General features: G+C 40.5%; 2 protein-coding genes across 4 annotated transcripts; both read right to left on the bottom strand.

The window, feature by feature from the left end:
- Positions 1–127: 127 nt before the first annotated feature.
- Positions 128–5,309, bottom strand: LOC115579945 (uncharacterized). 2 transcript variants are annotated; one of them, XM_030413718.1, is made up of 11 exons: positions 5,241–5,309; positions 4,382–4,529; positions 3,993–4,230; positions 3,227–3,524; positions 2,782–2,959; positions 2,554–2,630; positions 1,838–2,018; positions 1,379–1,528; positions 1,048–1,219; positions 770–915; positions 128–450 (listed from the first exon to the last, which is right to left on the bottom strand). In XM_030413718.1, exons 1-11 carry the CDS (start codon positions 5,307–5,309, stop codon positions 272–274), a joined length of 1,836 nt encoding a protein of 611 aa, XP_030269578.1. In that variant the 3' UTR covers positions 128–271. The 2 variants fall into 2 exon arrangements, with proteins under 2 accessions (XP_030269578.1, XP_030269577.1); XM_030413717.1 differs by having other exon boundaries at positions 1,379–1,627.
- A 524-nt stretch (positions 5,310–5,833) lies between these two features.
- Positions 5,834–15,095, bottom strand: LOC115579943 (uncharacterized). 2 transcript variants are annotated; one of them, XM_030413715.1, is made up of 15 exons: positions 15,056–15,095; positions 13,023–13,410; positions 12,871–12,934; positions 12,604–12,696; positions 12,240–12,512; positions 10,358–10,450; positions 10,150–10,217; positions 9,632–10,012; positions 9,416–9,512; positions 9,247–9,324; positions 9,005–9,127; positions 8,825–8,902; positions 8,669–8,744; positions 8,371–8,457; positions 5,834–7,762 (listed from the first exon to the last, which is right to left on the bottom strand). In XM_030413715.1, the coding sequence occupies exons 13-15, from the start codon at positions 8,741–8,743 to the stop codon at positions 5,867–5,869; spliced, it is 2,058 nt and encodes a 685-aa protein (XP_030269575.1). In that variant the 5' UTR covers position 8,744; positions 8,825–8,902; positions 9,005–9,127; positions 9,247–9,324; positions 9,416–9,512; positions 9,632–10,012; positions 10,150–10,217; positions 10,358–10,450; positions 12,240–12,512; positions 12,604–12,696; positions 12,871–12,934; positions 13,023–13,410; positions 15,056–15,095; the 3' UTR covers positions 5,834–5,866. The 2 variants fall into 2 exon arrangements, with proteins under 2 accessions (XP_030269575.1, XP_030269576.1); XM_030413716.1 differs by lacking the exon at positions 15,056–15,095 and having other exon boundaries at positions 9,632–9,670; positions 9,795–10,012; positions 13,023–13,524.
- Positions 15,096–19,352: the final 4,257 nt, after the last annotated feature.

Raw genomic sequence — 19,352 nt, forward strand, 5'->3', positions numbered from 1 at the left:
ATTATATATATATATAGAGATATATATATATATATATATATATATATATATATATATATATATATATATATATATATATATATATATATATAAATAAATAAATATAAAGCATATTATTATCCATTATCCATAAAATTGCAACTTTGTGCACCAGTGAATACAGGCACCTAGCGTACAGGTCCTTTGTGAGCTGGTGCTGGGGTCATCTTGGCATGTGTGGTGCTGCGTATCCGCTGTGAATTTCCTGAAGCTGATGGCGAATATGCAGGCTTCAGGATGCCCCTCGATTGAATCGAGACACGAAGCGAGCCACAACATCTTCCTTCACTGGCCTGTCATACTGAGAGCATAGGGGCTCTGGCACAGGAATCTGCTTCAGCTGACTCACAAAAGGTGCCGGATCATGAAACACCACATCAAACACCAGGTGCATCAGCTCATCCACATAGTCTGTAGTGAGAAAAATGTCTGTGGATTAATAACACAAATGGCTTTCTGTAAAATTTTATATAGCGTCATTCTTTCATTTTTTGTCCTTTAATTTCTTTCGCAAGGCTTCATAAAGTCTTTCATTTTTTGATTGGTCAATTTCAAGGTTCTGGGAAAGTTTTAAAAGTGTGAGAATTGCATTTTTAAAAAGTAATTCCACATAATTTCTATTATAAATGTGGCATCTGTATTTGTTGTTATTATATTATTTATTGTATTTGCATAATCGCTGACCTTTGAATTATTTGTGCGCAATAAAAATTTGTGCATGTAAACTTACTGTATGTCGGATCCTCTTTCAGTGGCTTGACTGTGCACGTTCCCCCTCTTGCTCTTGGCCAGTAAAGCTTGAAGCAGGGTTTCCCATCAGCCTGCTTTTGTGGGCAGTCAGAATTCTCATTGTAATGCAGAGCTGATAGGTAGAGTCTTTGGGGAGAAAAAGTCAATCAAATATAATTACTGCCATTTTTGTTATTTTGTTGGGCTTTGATTTTAAAAATCTTTACACTTGCATTTAGATTTTTTACACCAAAATAGAGACACCTTTTTCATATTTACCTGCACAGCATTCCCAGAAACGGAAACGGGACACTTTTGGGAACAAAACGTATCACTACTGAGTGATACGCCTCGAGTGATGAGGTTTGGTGATGGGGGCTGAGCTTTGAAACATCCTTCAGGACTCTCTTGCCAGTGAACAGCTTCTCCAGCTTATAGAGAACGGGTGTTCCTGAAATTTAGAAAAATAATACAAATGGGACCACAAGGCTACCAGCAACTTCTTTATCATGTCATTGATAAGAAAACGTGTAAAACACTCACTCAAAGGTCTACTTTGGTTAACTTTTACTAGCCAACAAGGAAATCATTCTACAGCTTGAGCACTCACCTGCTTTCAACCATTTCTCTTTATCCTTGGACACACGTGGGGCATGACTACACTTGGGGTACAAGGGGTCATCATGTGTATGGATGTCCTGGAGATGGTTTATCACAGAAGTCCACTTAGCAGTTCTTTCAGGCCCAGAGGTAGATGAAGCTGCAATCCAGTATATTTGTTTTTTTATCATGGGCAACCATTTCTTCAACTTCTCACACTCCTTTGTTTTGGCAATGGCTTTTAGTTTCTTCCCAATTCCTACAAATAAATACAAAATATTTAGGGCATGACCCCTGATTCCCCCAAAATTATTTGTCCCCATCAAAGTCTATACAATATATTCAAAGTCTAAACATATTCTTTATTACTTCTAATAAATTATATTTATATTGATCAGATTATCATATGTCCAGACTGAATAAACCTCTGAAATGTTGTTTGACTGAAATAACTATGAATGATAATTACCTTTCTCAAAGTGCCAAACATCATAGTATTGGGTGATTTTGGCATCAGTGAGGAATTTCTGGATCTGGGGGTGCCGATCAGAAACAATACAGTCCAGCTTGATGCCAGAGTCCTCCATTACTTTAAGGCTCCTTTTCAGGCCTTCTTTCTCCATGTTAGTGCTCCCACCAACCTCGTTGTTCTGTTATACAAGACAAATAAAAGGGGGAAAGGGTTGTGTAAAAGAAGAATTCAAGTGAAGGCTATTATCTCAATCTCATCTCTCATCTTATCAAAATGTTCACAGCACAACCCACAAGATTTTAAATCATTAAGGGTATTTTCTGTGAACACTAAGTGAGCATGATAGAGGGTAAAGACATAGACAGACATAATAATAAAATGGAATGAATAATGTCAGATTAAAGTTAATCATGAGTGATCAGGTGAGTGAGGTGAAAATGCAAAACTTGAAATTAAATTGTTCAAGGCAAAATAAAAACATGAAAAAAATGTTATAGACAAACAACTTTAATTATCTCAAAGTGTTTGTATATTCTCATTTTCAAATAGAATTATTTTCTTTATAAAGAACCAGATTTTGTCTTCAAAAAGTATTTTTCCCGAAAATGAGTCTTGAAAATGGGGAGGCATCTTATAAACAGGGTTGTTTTATGTTAAGACCAATATAGTAATACATTTTAATGGTGTAACACTGCTGTCATGCAGTCACTAACCTGAACTAGCTGGATGTCGATGACATTGTTGTTGTTCAGGTCCATCAGGGTGTAACTGCCATACTTTGCACTGTGTCCTGAAAACATGAATCACTTTTTGTACAGCATTTTGGTAAACTTGCATTGTTTGGAAATTAACCTTCTCCAAAAAATTAATTGATATTTGTTGCGTTTAGTGTGCATTTATGTAGTAATATTTCATTGTAACATGAAAGATTAAAAAATTACCTGGTGAGTCAGCCCTCATATCACCACCTAGAATGGCACTCCCGTCTTGGCTGAGCCGCTGCAAAATGGCTGCCTGATCTGTCTTCCATTTATGTAGCACAGCGGGCTCAATGAAGCTGCAGCAGTGTACTCTGAACTGTTTGTAGCTGTGTATCTGCAACTGCATGGCCTTGAAAACCTAAAATATCAAAGACAAAATCAATTTTATTGGTTATGTATATCAACAATTTAGATTAAAATGAAAATGCATTTGTAGATAAAATTCTCAGTTGTATGCAGGCTTTTTCATATCTAATTCAAATGGACTGCTATGATGGGTTTGATAAGTGACCCCTCAACCTTAGGCAGCGAATCAAGAGCATCAACATTTGTTCTCTAACTTGTCACACTTCTGTGTTTGAGAAATTATAAATACATTTGACTATAAACAAGTACCTGAACATACCTTCTGCACATTAAAAAATGATGCACCACAGAAGTATATAGCAGCAGAAAGTTGCAAATTCCCAGCTGGTGTGGAGTGACCAATCACTGGCTGACTTTTCCATCTTCTCTGGTAGAGGCAATGTGGACATCTCTGGACAATGGCAAAGAAAGTTCCCCTGATGTTCTTCTTGATATCACAAACTCGGCTGCACACTGGGCGCTTCTCAAAGAGCTCCATGAGGCATGTTTCAAAAACCAACAGCTTACGTATTTTGTGAGTGGATAAGGGCTCTCCATGAGTGGTGCTGGGGTCTTCCCTATGTTGAGAGAGTGAAAAAAGTCACAAGCATGTAAAATGCAGACTAGAGGGGCATTTGAAGAGCCCGTACCTCTGCAATAGCCAATAGGCTTTATGCACAGCTCCACTACCTCCTGAACTTTAGCCAGCTCCTTCATTTCCTGTCTTACATTATTGGACAAACAGTGTAACAGAATTGAACAGAACTGATTAAAACAGGTGGGTTGGATTGCTGCAACCAAAGAGAACAAGCAAGCACACCATTTTTGTTAGTTCATTCCAATCCTAACTCACAAAAAATAACAGAGCTTCTGAGTATCAGGAAGTTATGTGCACACAGGCAATTGGCCCTAGTACACAATCAAATGTATCAGAAGTCACATAATGTTTTAAAAGTAAAATTTTGTTAATGTTTGAGCCTAGTTCTTAAAAGCAGATAATGGCTGAGCAAAAACCCAAATATTAAGAAATACAAGTTATAACTTACGACTCATCTGTTGATTTTGTTAACAAAGTAACTGACTCTTCCGGGTTGTATGTGGAGTCTTGCAGTTCTGGAGCCACAAAAGATGAGCTAGCCTCCACAGAGCTTTCCTCATCTTCATCCTCCACCAGACTGAGGTGAGGCTGCAGCAGTGATGGTTTTGTTGGCATGGAGGACCAGGGAAGGTCAGGAACAATTGTGCTGACTCCGACATCTGTTGTCTTCACTTCTGTTTGTGTACCTTTTATCCACAGAAACAGATATTGGCATCATAAAGTGCAATAAAAGTAGACAGAATATTTGAGTCTTTTATGAATAAAAACATAAAAGAAGATTGTGTTGTACTTGATGTGTTATAATTTTCTATATGTAAAATAATCTCCCAGACTAACCTGTACTTTTGACGTGAGGTTGTAAAGTTTTCATAGACAACTGTGTGCCAGTCGATGCCAGCGTTATGGATTCCGTCTGGCAGCCAACATGTACCCTTTGAGGCATAACAACAGTGCTGGTGCTGGGCACTGCATGAGATGTGCTAGCCTAATAGAAGCAAAAAGAAATTTTAAAAGCAAATTTAACAAAAACCCAAGACAAATCTGATTATCTGATATTGTTTAGAAGTAACTAACTGTGTTTGTGTCCAACAAGGGTAACAAAATACATCACAGCAATTGAAAAAAAATCACACGTGTGAAGAGCTGCAGTTGATAAGGAGTGACAAGTATTATAATGTAGCATTAGATGTGACAATGGGTACCGTTAAAACATTGTAATCACAATAAACAGTAAAATCCAGCTGCAGAGCCTGTGTTTACACTTAACACTCTTGTTTAATATATGAGACTTGAGTTTTAATGCTGGTGGTCACGATATATGGCGTGAAAATGACAGAGATAGGCAGATTCGGCGTGCTCACTCAGAAAGTCTGGCTGAGGACGGCTGTGAGCTGAAACGCGTCACACTAGTCATCCTCATAGCTGTAACTTTAGCTCCCTCAGAAACCACACCGTCTCTGCCACAACTTGATGAAATGGCCCACAGGGTGGTGTTCGATTACAAACATCCACACCGAAGAGCAATGCGCCGCGGACAAAATACGGGGTTCAAAGTTTATATTCGTCCCGTTAGCATCTAGTGTTAGCATGATTAGCAGTTAGCTGCTGTACTTTCTGCTAAACAGACAGCGGTATACCGTCATTTCAGGGTCTCAGACACAATAAAGCATAACCTTACACAAGCTTTGAGACTTACCGATTGTACTGCAGATGCGTCCCTGATTGTTGGAATCGCCCCCTTTTTCAAATGCAGGCTTGAAGCCATCTTTGCCTGGTATTGCCCCAAATTTGCAAAAGAGTCTGTGGTAAAGTGTTTACCACAAACATGAAGAGCGGCAGGTAGGGTGACAGGAACATTGCCGTCATATATAAAATTGATCCACTGGTCCCTGGTGGTTTGGTCCGCCGATGCAGGGATACTGAAAACACTAATGTGTTGATTTTGGCAACCGACCACAGCGCAGTTTACATGCGAGCGACGTTTAGCTATCTTGTTCTTCTCAGTAATGGCGGCGCTCTGTGAATTTAGGTAGCGGACGGGGCGGGGTTGGGTGGTGAAAGAGAGGTGGGCTTATGCAAGTAGCCTCCTGTGGTGACGTCACCACAGGAGCAGAGTCAAAATCTAGTGCCTTAGGCACACGCACGTCCGCGCACGATTCCTGTTCGGAAAAAGAGCCAAAGCGAAAAAACTGAGTCACTTTCAAACTCCAGCTTTTCAGGCAAGTTTCAACTGAGGTCCAACACCAATATGCATGATTTAACAAGAGAAATTGCGATTTCCGGGTGATGACTCCTTTAAAAATGTCCTCCAAATCTACATCCCTATCTTCCTCTGGGATCCTCGTCATCAATGGGCTCCTCTTCTTGTCTGGACTCCTCTTCTTCGATGAGATCCTCTTTTTCGAGCAGACAGTCAAAAGTGGCAGTCTCATCGATAAACACGTCTTTATATTCGGAATGCGTCTCTTTCAACGTTGCAAGGCCAGCTAGCACATTCTTCATATTAACGGTGTAAAAGTGCCGGTAACCTTTGTATTTAATGTGCCTTTTCAATTTCACTTGAAGCAGCTGCGCCTCTGCTCTGGGCCTCGGGAGACTATTGACGGTCGCTTCCACTTCTGATGCAACGCACACAACAGCTCCGTGGACTGCTCTCTGTTGGCCTTTTGGCAGAGCAACAATTTTTGCAAATGGCAGGATTTTTGCAATCAGCTGCCTCTCAAGCATATTAAGTACAGCTAATTTTGGGGGGATGGGTGCCAACTCCAAATTGTTTATGACTGCCATGGGTGGTATGCGTCCTCTGATAAGGTAGCTGTCACAGGTGTAGCATATCCACTCATGCAGTCTCTCTTGTGGCACAGCGCAAGGTGTAGAGCAGTCACTGTCACAAAAGTGAACATACTTTCCTGTCAAGCATGCTGCTGCCACTTTTGCATGTTTACTATATTTTTGCCTTTTGCATTCTTTGACCTGATTAGGAAACTGGGCTCTGTGACAAACAGTGCAAATGTATGTGGGTCCATGTCTAATGGACTCACGAAAGGCAGCTATGGCTGCTTCCATCAGCGGATTAATCAGGGGCTGGGGGCGGTGGGGCACAATTTGTCTGTATTTTCTCTTGAGTCTAAGCGCTCTCTGCATCTTGTAAAATATGTTAAAGGCAGGATTTGTGGCCAATTTGGTTCCTCTCTGCTGGTTACAACGTTGATTAAAACGACGTTTAAATTCTGTATCGTTGTGATATCTAAGATTGAAATCTTGCTTTTGTTTTTGGCTATAGTTTGGATCTGTGTTGTACCTCTGAGACATGACAAATGTTTGTCTGCTCCAAAACACTGTATTTGACTTGTATCTATCGGCAATGTAATTTTTTTGTCTGGTGCGGAACGTGGCATCTTCCTCGTATTTATCTGTGATGCGTTTCTTTTGTCTGGTGCGGAACGTGGCATCTTCCTTGTATTTCTTTGTAATGCAAGTCTTCCGTTGTTGCCTGAAAGTAGCATCTTCCTTGTATCTTCTGACAAGTTCTTCCTTCTTCTTATCTTGAACATTTTCATAGTAACATTTGAAGGACAGTAATCGCTGTCCCTGATGGAGACTGTCTTTGGCATATCTTCTCCTTTGTGCTTTGAGTTTTTTTCTCCTAAATTCCGGACAGCTGCTGTACCTTTTCCTTTGATATTGGATTTTTTTCCTTTTTTTTCCCTTCAGACAGTAATGCGTATTGGTTTTTGCTGGCTTTCTGCATCGCTCTTCGTCGCTGTTGCTTTGACAACTTTGAGAAATGTTCTTTTGCTGCGTGTGCAGGAGCCGTCTTGAGGACGCACTCTGCTGCTGCGTGTGCAGGAGCCGTCTTGAGGACGCAGGCAGACCCCAAGCCTGGCTTCCACTGGCTTTCACAGGTCCACACCGGATTTCAGGCCAGTGGAGGTGAAACATATCTGTGTCTGTCAGGACTTGTTTGGGCAGTTCTTCCACAGTGAGATGGTCACTGTGGAATCTTTTTTCCCGGATCAGCTGTCTTTTTACACCTACATAAAGTGAATCTCCCTTTGCCAGCACTCTATCGAGGGCAGCACTGTTCAACTGACAACCTTCGTTCTGATAAGCCAGAAAAGTCAGGGACATGCAGGTACACTGGTGGTTCCTGGAGAACTTCCTGTACCTCATGTCACTCTGACTATGACTGGCCCTAATAATAGAACTAACCGGCACCTGAAATGTAAGATACATTATAATCATTATCATGAAGGATTGCTTATTAGCATAATCATAAATCTAGTTAACATTAGTTGTAGTAATTAACCGTTTCAGATACTGCAGTCACAGCATAGAGACAGTTTAAGCAAATGTGACTAAACATTTTACCTTCTGCAGCTTTAAATTATAACTATCCAATTATACAATATCATTTCCAACAAATTTTCCCCATCAATTGAACATATATAAAAAAGCTGAAATTTCACACATACACAAATGAACAGACTATTCCATATTTCAAATTTAAATGTTTTGAGACCATCATAAACTTTTGTCACCACTTGTCATCTTGATCAAAGTTTGAAGGATGCTTTAAAGGACCTTTAACTCTTATACATCCCTTGTATTTGTGTCAATGTTTACACATGAAAACATTGATAAAATCATGTCAAACTAGTCTTGTTCATAATTTTGATTATTATTACTTTTGTTATTGTTAACAATAACTATTATTTCTCTCCTTCATAGTTTTTTTTTTTCATTTCAGATTAAAGTAAACCACATTTTCCCTCGAACACACACTTTATTAAGCCAACAATAAACCCGTATGTAAATGTCCTTACTTCTTTAGGAGGGGAATGAGAGGCAGAGAGTCCATCATTGATGATCCAGGGCCAGCAGGTCGATGAGGGATCTGGTGTCCAGACGGTCTGTGATAAGTCATAACACTAGTTAATATTTAGACATGAGGCAACACAACGCAACAAGTTGAAAAGTTTTCCAAATTTATTTCAATTACTCACTGACATTTGTGAACTGCAGAGGAAGATAACAGTATCAGCAATTTTAAATGAACCAGTTTAATGTAGTTACAGCTGATTTTACAGTTGACGTTGTGTGTGTCACTTGTGGAGTAAATACCTTAGCTGGGCGAGGAGACTGACAGGCCGCAGCTTTAAAGGTCTGGGACGGTCCAGCCGGTGAAGGGGTCTGCATCCTGATAACAAATAACAACTATTCAGTAAAATGAAGACTTTAATGACATTATGAACTTTATACAATAGGAATAATATTTACCTTCGCAACCGGTGAACAGCAGGGGGTCGTCGGATCACCCAAACTACAGGACAACCTAACTGGAGGGGATGCAACCAGCTGTTGACACATGAAAACAAACATGTTAAACTTCACACGTCTCAGTGAACACACTGTAGGTTCTATGCAAGATTGTGTCTGTTGGGTCAGAGAGCAACATACATTGGTCACTGAAGTATGGGTGCGGGGGGGTGATCCATCCGTGGTCCTGGACCGAGGAACCGGGCTGGAGGGGGCGTCTTCCTCCAGTCGCCGTGACAGCCTGGCTGGAGGGGATCCAACCAGCTGTCGACAGATGAGAACAAATATATTAAAATTCAGACAGATTGGACAATGTAGTTATGTCTCCATGAAAACACCGTTTCAACTGTAAACATTGACTGTGTGTCAGTTCGGTAACATACGTTGTTCACAGGAGACTGGCTGCAAGGAGGGTGTCTCTCTGTGGTCCTACGACGCCTGGCTGCCGCTGGAGAGGCCACCTGCACGTCAAATAAAACATAGCAACAGTAACTGCAGGGAACAAGGAGAAACTTTATATTACAGCTGAGAAGAAATGTCAAGACAATTTACATTGCGCGCTGGAGGAGACGGGACGTCAGACAGCTGAGAGGGAGACACATCCTCCATAGCTCCACATTGGGTTCAGTGGAAGGAAGGACTCCTTCTCCTGTGAAAGACAAAAAAAAATAAAAAATAAACACAAAGACAAATGAGTATTTGTCCGGTCAAATACACAAAGTTTAAATACTAACCAGTTAACTTGTGAAAAAAAGAAAAATCTCTCACCTGCTGCTGAGCCACGCTGGCCTGACTAGGAACCTGCGACTGGAAAAGCACATCACACATTTGATTATATAGATGCTTTTTAGTGATGACTGTGAACCCGTCCACCAAAAGGTACACAAACACATGTAAACACACATAATATAAAAAAAAAAACCCTACTAACCTTGCTGCTCTGACCAACGACCTCCCACTGGAAGGGGTCAGGAGACAGAGGAGAACGTACCTCTCCCTTCACAACCAGGTAAGGAGAAAACTTCCTAAGCGGCCGTGAAGGAGTAGGAGACACCGGGGGAGGGGTAGGAGGTGTCTCGAGGAACTGCTCCGTGGAGGTCCACAGCAGCTGGTGAGGATCCCAATCCCCTCACGGTCGCTCAGGTGAACCTGCAGACATGACAATACAAATCCATTTACAGACAAAGTCCAACTTCAAAAGTAGCTCATGTTGACTGTTTCATATCAACACACAAGAAATTATAGCAAATTAGACTTTTTCTATTACACATAGATATTCTACTTACGCCGTCTGTGCTCCACAGATCCAAGCATGTACGGGGGAAGTGCTCCTCCGCAGAGAAGTACCTCAAACCTAAAAATATAAAAAAGAAAAAAGTCCTTACAACATCCACACATTATGACTTTATGTTCATTACTATATCTTCACAGATATTTAAGTACATTTCTTTTTCGTGTTTTTATTGACAAGATTTTTTCTTTTTTTAAACATACCCATACGAGCCGTCACGCGGTGATACTCGTGGTGAAGGTGCCTCTGGTGCTCCTCATCCTCGTTCAGGCGGGGGGGAAGTCCAGCACAAAGACCTGTAGTGAACAAAATTTTAAGAACCCACCAATTGACAGTTTCATCCAAAATCTCTCACTCACACACACACACACACACACACACACACACACACACACACTAACATAGTTGCCAACTCTCCCGATTCACGCGGGAGACTCCCGATTTTTAACCCTATCTCCCTCGATGCTCCCGGTCAGTAATTTCTCCCGTTAATCTCCCGATTTTACAGTAAAGGAAACAAGTAAGATTGTGTCCCTATATTTGTTGCAGTATCTGGCAACCCTGGCCTGCCTGTGCGGATGAGCAGGTGTGTGATTGTTCCTGATAAATCCCGCAATCCGGCTTTTCCGACCTGAAAATGAGGCTCTCGTGAATCATGCAAATCCGTTTTTCTTTTTTGGGGGGGGGGGCGCGTTGCGCAAGGCACGGTCGGTCGGGTATTGATAAACATAATGACATTTGATTTTGATGATGACGTGATTTTTGTCGGTTTAATATCACGAGCGAATGGGGAATAAGTTGCACACAGTGAAAGCACCACACCCCAAGTTATCTTGAAATCGATTATTATTGTCATTACTGCCATTTGTACCGTTGAAGTTGAGTGACTGAAATCCTCGTCATCCTATTCAAAGGCTGCAACAGGCGACTCATCGAACCGGGGTGAAGTTAGTTTCAGTTTGGATATTCTGTGGATATCGGGTCCAGCTGAGACTTTACTGAGGTTCTCCCAGTGTCAGCAGCAGGAGGACGGTCAGCTCACCTCTCAGAGCCTCGCGCTGAATCACTGAGACTGATTTAGGGACCGTCATTAAATTACTTAGCATAAATAAATTAATACAAAATAACTGCTGTTTTTTAGAATATCTTTCATGTCATGTGACCCAGTGACTCCAAACCAGCTGCAGATTGTATCAGTAAACTGGACGAGTAAGACACCTGTTGTTATTGTATTTTAGTGCTTCCTCTATTTCATATGAATATTAATATGCAGAAATTATGATGAATTATGTTGATAAATATTATGAATTATTTCTCAATAGCTTCCATGGCATGTGGCTCACTGACTTCTGAAATGCTCAGGATGTTAACATATTTTCAAGCAGCAATGTCAGCTTCTACACTGTTTTGTCTCATGTCTTAGATTCTGATTCTGAAATTCTGAAAATGATTTTCTTTTCAAAAATCTCACGAGTAGGTAAGATTTAAAGGGTCATTTTTCAAATTTTTTTCCGGGGGAGCATGCCCCCAGACCCCCCTAGTGTTGCTAGGTTATCAACTCAGAGCACAGCTGCTATAAAAAAAATTAGGGGAAACACTGTTCTAAGAATTTTGGACATGTGTGGTTTAAAATACAAGGCAAGAAATTATGACAAATAAATCGCACACCTGGCGAAGGAACCTTGTTACTTGGGCCGATACACCAATGAAAAAAATCGCCCTATTTTTCACAACCCAATGTTGGCAAGTATGCACTAAGCTGACATTAAGCTCACACAATTAGTCTTATCAGAATAGTCAATGTATTTCTATTGTTGTTAAACTACTAAGACTACAGGACAAGCGAGACATGAAAAAAAAAAAAGCTTACCCTCGGCCAGCCGCTCCTCACAGCAGTGAGGCGTGGGGGTGCAGGTAGTCAAGTGGTTAAAGCGCATGCCACATATGTAGCGGACCCTGGTTCGAATCCTGGCCAGCAGACCTTTGCTGCATGTGACACCCCCTCTCTTTCCCATTTCAAAAATCTATCCACTGTCTAATTAAAAAGGTGTAGATGCCTAAAAATAAAACTAAATAAAAGCTTACCTTTGGCCAGCGGCTCCTCACAGCAGTGAGGAAACGGGTGTAGTCAACGGCTGCCTCGTCCACGGTCCTGCTCGCCGTCAGGTTGTTGCTAGGGGCAAGAACACAAACAGCATCAGGGGAGCGAGGAACTTTAGCATGTAGGACCTCAGTCCGCAGCTGAGCGGCATGGGCCCCAGGGGTCGACATGAAACCAAAAGAAAACTTCCCTTCTGGCATCACGACGAAACCGTCCACGATGGACCGGAGATGGGAGTCCCCGACAATCAGAACAAACTGCAACAACAAAGAAAATTTCTTTAGCATGAAAATCATTAATCCCTCTCAAGAGCAATTACTTCCTTCATAAACTGGACAATAATAGCACCTTCTTGTCAGACTCCGGTGGGATGACCAGCTTGTGGCTCCGTCCAGTCCACTCCGAAGGTGGCCAGCTCGTCGCCGGATGGCGGTAGTCGGCCTGTTTAGTAAAGGACAAAACAGATAAAAAAGGTAAAACTGATGAGGGAAAGCCCACCAGGAAAAATCAACAATCACTTGTTAAAAAGTACAGGAAAACAAGTTTAAAAAGTTTAATATTGACGATGAATTCCTTTATGGATCATTTAGGGATAAAATGGAGGTGGATACTTACGTGCACGAACTTCGGCATCACCCGGGCTCCAGAAAGGCCTGGCAGGGGGTGAAGAGCCAAATGCCTGATGACAGATTACAAACACGTTAAACCTCAGACAATGTCTTGTGTGTGTGTGTGTGTGTGTGTGTGTGTGTGTGTGTGTGACATACATTGCTGACTGGAGCTCGGGAGCAGGGGGGTTGGGTCTTCCAGCGCTCCTTCGCCGCCACAGACCGCCTCGACTTCTTGGGCATCCTGCTGACAGAAGTTGATGACAGAAAAAAAAAGAGAAGTACACCTCAAAGGTTAATAGGTTAACCTGTCAAACTGACCTAAACCTAAACCTACTACTACCTAATGTAAAATAAACTAATCTAAGACAACCTAATCTAATATGTAAAATGAAATTTGAGGAATAGAAGTTATGGTGATTGTGTGTGTGTGTGTGTGTGTGTGTGTGTGTGTGTGAGATGTGGTCAAACTGCTCCGCAAAGGTTGAGGGCGATGAATTCAAGATTGAGGTAACTCTCAGTTGTCCAAGCTCAGGAACCTTTTAATCTTATCAAAGACAATAAGCAATAAAAACATAAATGTCTCTCAAATGTTATGAGTCACTGTTAGCAACAAGCTAATGGCATAACAGACATTTAACATCTGTACTTGTCATTATGTGTGTGTTTTTGGGCACAGTATTTTAAAAATTATTCTATATTATAATGACTTTAAATTATAAATATAATACTATATTAATATTATACTATACAGTATTATAATAGTTTATTCCTCAAAACAAAGAATTACTATGACACAATAAATATACAAACACGTAAAAATGACATTAACTTCATCAAATGTACAGGATTTTATCAACACCTCAATGCACTTTATTATCAATATAGTCGTGTTTTAAAATGCTTCCTTTTCCATTCAATCAAGGCAGGTTGTAAAAGTGTATACTAAATTTAAGTTTGATATTTTTTTAGCTACATGAAAAAAAAACACACAAAAAAAACATGTAATCACATTTTATCACAGACAAACAAGGAGAAATTTGTTTTTATGGTGGAGAGAGGGGAGAATTAAATATTATAAGTAGATGGATCAGAAATACAGCTTTCAACTTGTGTTAATGTTTTTCTATAAAAACAGAAAAACTATTGTTTTTTTTTAATCACAAAATCATGAGTAATATCGCCTATTAAAAATCTGACCCTGTTAAGGATCTATACATGACAGTACAGTTCACACTGGGAGACAAAATGGCTACCGTTCGCACCACCGGAGAACAAAGGCCATGATTTTCTTATATAAAAACAGATCGACCATAAACAATCAGTGTTCCCAAATACACGACAGTAATGTCTAGCTTTATTCATAAAAACAGAAAAACTACTTCTTCTTTTTTAAAATTACAAAATCATGAGAATAGTATCTACTATTAAATCTGACCCTGTTAAGGACCCATGCATGACAGTACATTTCGCACTGGGAGACAAAATGGCTACCGTTCGCGCCGCGAGAGAACAAAGGGCCATGATTCACCCAGTTAGCATCTCGGTCTAGCTTTTGTTTTAGCTTTTATCTCAATGTTCTTATATAAAAACAGATCGACCATAAACAATCAATCAGTGTTCCCAAATACACGACAAAGTAATGTCTAGCTTCATTCATCTCACTTGTGTTAAAGGTGTACAGATGTTAGCACAGTTAGCTTTTCGCTCTGCTCAAAGTTTCTCTATAGAAAAAGCAATGTCACCGCTGTTGGCTTAGAGCGCGGCCCATTGTTTTATATACCAGAGCCGAATAGCGCTGTTAGCTCGTCTAAATAATGTTGTATTGAAACAGACTGATGCAGCCCTGTTACTAGACAGACATATTCTGTACTTATAGAGCCCTACAGCTTTGCTAGACGCTGTTGGCCCGGAGCTACTGGGCTCCGGGTAGCCAAGCTAACGAAGGGCCGGTTAGCCGTTAGCTTGTCCCAGCTAATAGCTAATGTTAGCTGTTAGGTTGGCTACTCGGTAATCAGGAGCCAAGTACCGGATTAATATTACTGAAACAGACCGACCATAAACAATTACATTCATTTTTCCGAAATCATGAGTAATCGTGATCATGGGAGAGATAGTAATGTCTAGCTTCCATAAAATCCACTTTTATTAATGATTTCAGTATGCTAATGTAAAATATAACAGGTACTTACCTCTGATGAGGTCAAAGGGTATCGCAGAGCCGGACCAGTGGTTTATATCAAGGCCAAAAAAAAAAAAAATGCACGCACAACTGTCCAATCAGAGTCCTCCTGTGTTGTCTGTCATCTGTATCCGAGGTGATTTGTCAAATGAGATGGCTGTTATCTGTGCACTTGACACAGGCTCCAGATGATCATACCTTGCTGCATTTCATTAGTTATATTTATTTTTATGAATGTATAAGAATGTAACACATAAAAAAACAACAACATCAATGTTAATTAGAAGAATTAATTAATGATAATATTAATTGATCAATATTGAATTATTATGTTATATATTACTAAATAAATGACATAACACAATATGTTTAATTTATTTTTTCATATATTAATGTTTTATTTATGTTTTAATAATTTATTTAGTTAATTAATGTATTATAATATAATACATTAATGAAATGTTATTATGAATTAATTAATATGATTAATAATATTAATACCCTAAAAGCCTTAAGCCAGCATTCCAGTTTGTTTTGTTTCAGCTGATGGAGTATGAAGAGATGATACAGTGAGAATGAGTCAAACACTCTGACCTGAATGAATAAAAAGATAGTTGTTAAATATAGTTTAATTGTTGTGAAAAATACTGCAGGGTTTCCTACAGACGTTATTTGGCCAGGCGCCCCGCCCAGCCTGAAATCTGTAGCGCCCAGGCTAGAATGTCGGGGGAAAAAAAAAAATAATGCAATGCATGCAAGTGACACGGCAGCGCTTGAGAACTAATCAGGCATGTGATTTTTCTGGATTTTTCCAGAAATCCGGATTTTTCGACATGAAAATGCGACCTTCGTGAATCATGCAAATCTGCTTTTTTTGGGGGGGGGCGCCATTAACCACCAATAGGTTTTAACAGACCAGGTGTTTATTTGGGATAGGTATTCAATTCCCTCCGCACAAAAATCCGGGTTGAAAATTTCACAAACTTCGCCAGCATCTCGGTGAATTCTCTGGCACCCTTCTGGGCAATATTTGTCTTCTGCTAGTGAAGTTGGTGCAGCGGTGAAAACATTTTATCCAACCAGCACTCGCTGCAAACTCCTCATCTCTGCTGTCACTCACGGTGGCGTACATTTGTTTCTCCATCGCCCTGATCATTTTGCGGGACACTCTCTCGTGGCGTGCCCGTTTGCTGATAACTCATCCCTGCATGTTTATCTCAGGCTCCTCGCTAGCCTTCTTCCTCCCTCCAGCAGGCTGCCCGGTCCTGTTGCTGTCCACCTCGGACAGACGCTGAAGCTCTGTTTGTTTTTTCGCCAATCTCTCTCTCTCTTGGAGTCAGCAGAGAAACGTCTAGCGGCTGCTTCTCCCGAGTTTTCCTCTGCATATTTTAAGACAGAAAGTTTGCCGCACCGGAGCCATGGCGATCATCAGTGTGATGACTGACAGATAGCAGCATGATACGTTAAAAAAAAAGAAAAAAAAAGGCGAAGAAAAAAGTCATGCAGGGTCAGTGGTCCCGTCTTCTTCCTTGATGTTTTTTTGTTTGTTTGTTTGTTTTTTAAAATAAATTAGACTCGGCATTAATTTGGAACCGGCGGTTATTTACCAAAATATACACCTGCACCCAGCGTTTAAAGGGGACCACTTGATGTATTTTATAATGTCTTTGTGTTTACAGCTGCTAATGTATGTAACGCTGTTACTGTGATGACACATGACAGTTAAATATTGAATCTGTCTATGATAACCACATCCTGACATGTCACTGGGATTTTTGATAATCCAAGTACTAATAATAGCAATCATGACAAAAAATTAACAAAGACTGCAGATCACGATAAGAAGCTGCAACTGGCAGTGAGCCTGCTTTCTTTTCTGTTAGCAGTGAAGTGATGTACTCTATGACAGAACATTTTAAAATATGATAATGTATAAAATAAAATAACATTTAATGGTAAAAAAAAAGTACAATTGCAGTAGACTTCTATTATAAATATGCAGCATATATGCAGTTTATTATTATTATTATTTTATTAACATTTTTATTGCGAATATTATTTTTCTGCATATTCTCGACTTTGAATGGTAGCTGCTGTAAAGCATTTCTGTTTCTGATTCATATATTATGCAGTCCAGATTTTAAGTTAAATTAAATAAACCAAGACAGATCACATTTACATGTCAAGGTGTAGTTATTATAGACACAGATTCAATATTTAAGTGTCATTTATCATCACAGTAACAGCGTTACCAGCCTTTTATCCTTCCGGTTCTCGGCCACCTCCCCCCCTGGCCAAAGTTTTTTCCTGCAGGAAACCCTGTACTGTGTGTGTGTGTGTGCATGTGAGTGCACACTCAAGCAGGAGGATAAATGATGATGGTAATTATAATAAGAAGAAGACGCATGAGGAATAACAGCCCATTATTGTTATTCCTCGCGTCTCTTCTTGTTAGTGGTGCTGTGCTCTTGTTAGTATAGCTTTGCTATAGTGGGGTCCCATTCCCTTGTCCTATTCATTCCTTATGGGAAATTTTTCGCAGTTTTTCGCGACTCACGTCGCGAAAAATTGGTATTCTCCATGACTGAATGATAGCAAACCGAGTCTGATCGTTTTCTCCAGAATGTTAATGTTTTGCGACTTACGTCGCAGAAAATGTATGTCTGTCTCTAAATGTGTGTGTGTATGTCTGTCTGTGTGTCTGTCTGTCTGTCTGTCACTCTCTCTCTTGGTCCAGCTGATTTCGGTTGCTAGGTGACAGATGGCATGGCCCGTAGCAACGGACTGTGAGGGAGCTGATTTGAGAGTGATTTCTGCCTCACATCGGGGACGTCCATCTAGTGCTATATAGTCAAAACCATACATGATATCAGCAAAGTTTCCTCACCATCAAGCGGGAAGGGCCTTAAGGAACACACACATCAAGTTTTGTGGTCCTAGCTTCAGAAATGTGGAAATGGCAGCGAGTTAAAAAAGGGTGCAGTTTTGAAATTTCTCCTCCCGATTTACATTGGAGTAAATGGAGCATTTGAGAGCTACTCTTGTCGGTTAGCGGTCAATAATTCAAAAACCGTAAATCCTACTGATAAAGTAGACACATTGGGAGAAAGAAGACAAGTGTGGCTACAACTCTGGAAAATATCACTGTTTTTGAGCCTAATTTGTGGCCTGGATCGTCACGGAAATAGAACATTTCTGAGCAAATTTTTGAGTCTCTCTCACTCTGTCAGTTGACCCTCTCCACTCTGCTGCACGAACATTCCGCCATACACAATCATTGAAAACCCAGAATTTTTCCAAAATCACTCACCGTCATTCAAGGATCACAGTTCAAAAACTACACATCATAGGAAAAAAGTTCAAATACAACTTAAATACTCATGACTTGTGCCTACAATTTAAAGCTGGAATGGTGTTTCTAGCTGAATGTATGCCAGAGCAGGAGATGTGTGAAAAACATCGCAGATTTGCGAGTTTTTTGAACTCATCCCATTCATTCCTTATGGGAAGTGTCTCGCAGCTGTTCGTGTCTTACGACGCGAAAGATTAATATTCTAGAAAACTGAATTATAGCATACAGAGTCCGATCAAGCCGCACATTGAATGAGTGAAAAAATAATCGTTTAATGTAGTTTAAATGTTGGGAAATATACTGTGTGTGTGCGTTTGCGTGTATGTGAGTGCACGCTTAAGCATGGCTGTGTGTGTGTGTGTCTACATGTCTCTCTGTCTGTCTGTCCGTATGTCTGTCTGATGTGTGTCTCCTGTCTGTCTGTCTGTCTGTCTGATGTGTGTCTCCTGTGTGTCTGTCTGTCTGTCTGATGTGTGTCTCCTGTGTGTCTCCTGTCCATCTGTCTGTCTGATGTGTGTCTCCTGTGTGTCTGTCTGTCTGTCTGTCTGATGTGTGTCTAGTGTCTGTCTGTCTGTCACTCTCTCTCTTGGCCCAGCTGTTTTTGGTTGCTAGGTGACCGTTGGCAAGGGCCATAGCAACGGACTGTGAGGGAGCTGATTTGAGAGTGATTTCTGCCTCACATCGGGGACGTCCATCTAGTGCTATATAGTCAAAACCATACATGATATCGGCAATTTTTTTCACGATCAAGCCAGAAAGGCCTTAAAGAACTCACTCATTAAGTTTTGTGGTCCTAGCTTCAGAAATGCGGAAATGGCAGCAAGTTAAAAAAGGGTGCAGCTTTGAAAATCCTCCTCCCGATTTACATTGGAGTGCATGGGACAGTTGGGACCTACTCTTGTCGGTTAGCGGTCGATAATTCAAAAACCATAAATCCTACTGATAAAGTGGATGC

Source organism: Sparus aurata, chromosome 4 (genome assembly GCF_900880675.1).
Source record: "Sparus aurata chromosome 4, fSpaAur1.1, whole genome shotgun sequence".
Classification (NCBI taxonomy): domain Eukaryota; kingdom Metazoa; phylum Chordata; class Actinopteri; order Spariformes; family Sparidae; genus Sparus; species Sparus aurata.

Bases quoted from the DNA above. Each gene is read 5' to 3' on its own strand.
- LOC115579945 (XM_030413717.1), bottom strand. From the start codon at position 5,309: ATGGCTTCAAGCCTGCATTTGAAAAAGGGGGCGATTCCAACAATCAGG. The intron at 4,530-5,240 runs GTAAGTCTCAAA...TGCTTCTATTAG, and splicing joins ACGCATCTGCAGTACAATCG to GCTAGCACATCTCATGCAGT. The intron at 916-1,047 runs GTAAATATGAAA...TTCTCCCCAAAG, and splicing joins TTTCTGGGAATGCTGTGCAG to ACTCTACCTATCAGCTCTGC.
- LOC115579943 (XM_030413715.1), bottom strand. From the start codon at position 8,743: ATGCAGACCCCTTCACCGGCTGGACCGTCCCAGACCTTTAAAGCTGCG. The intron at 8,458-8,668 runs GTATTTACTCCA...GACTTATCACAG, and splicing joins AGTCTCCTCGCCCAGCTAAG to ACCGTCTGGACACCAGATCC. The intron at 7,763-8,370 runs GTAAGGACATTT...CTTACATTTCAG, and splicing joins CTCATTCCCCTCCTAAAGAA to GTGCCGGTTAGTTCTATTAT.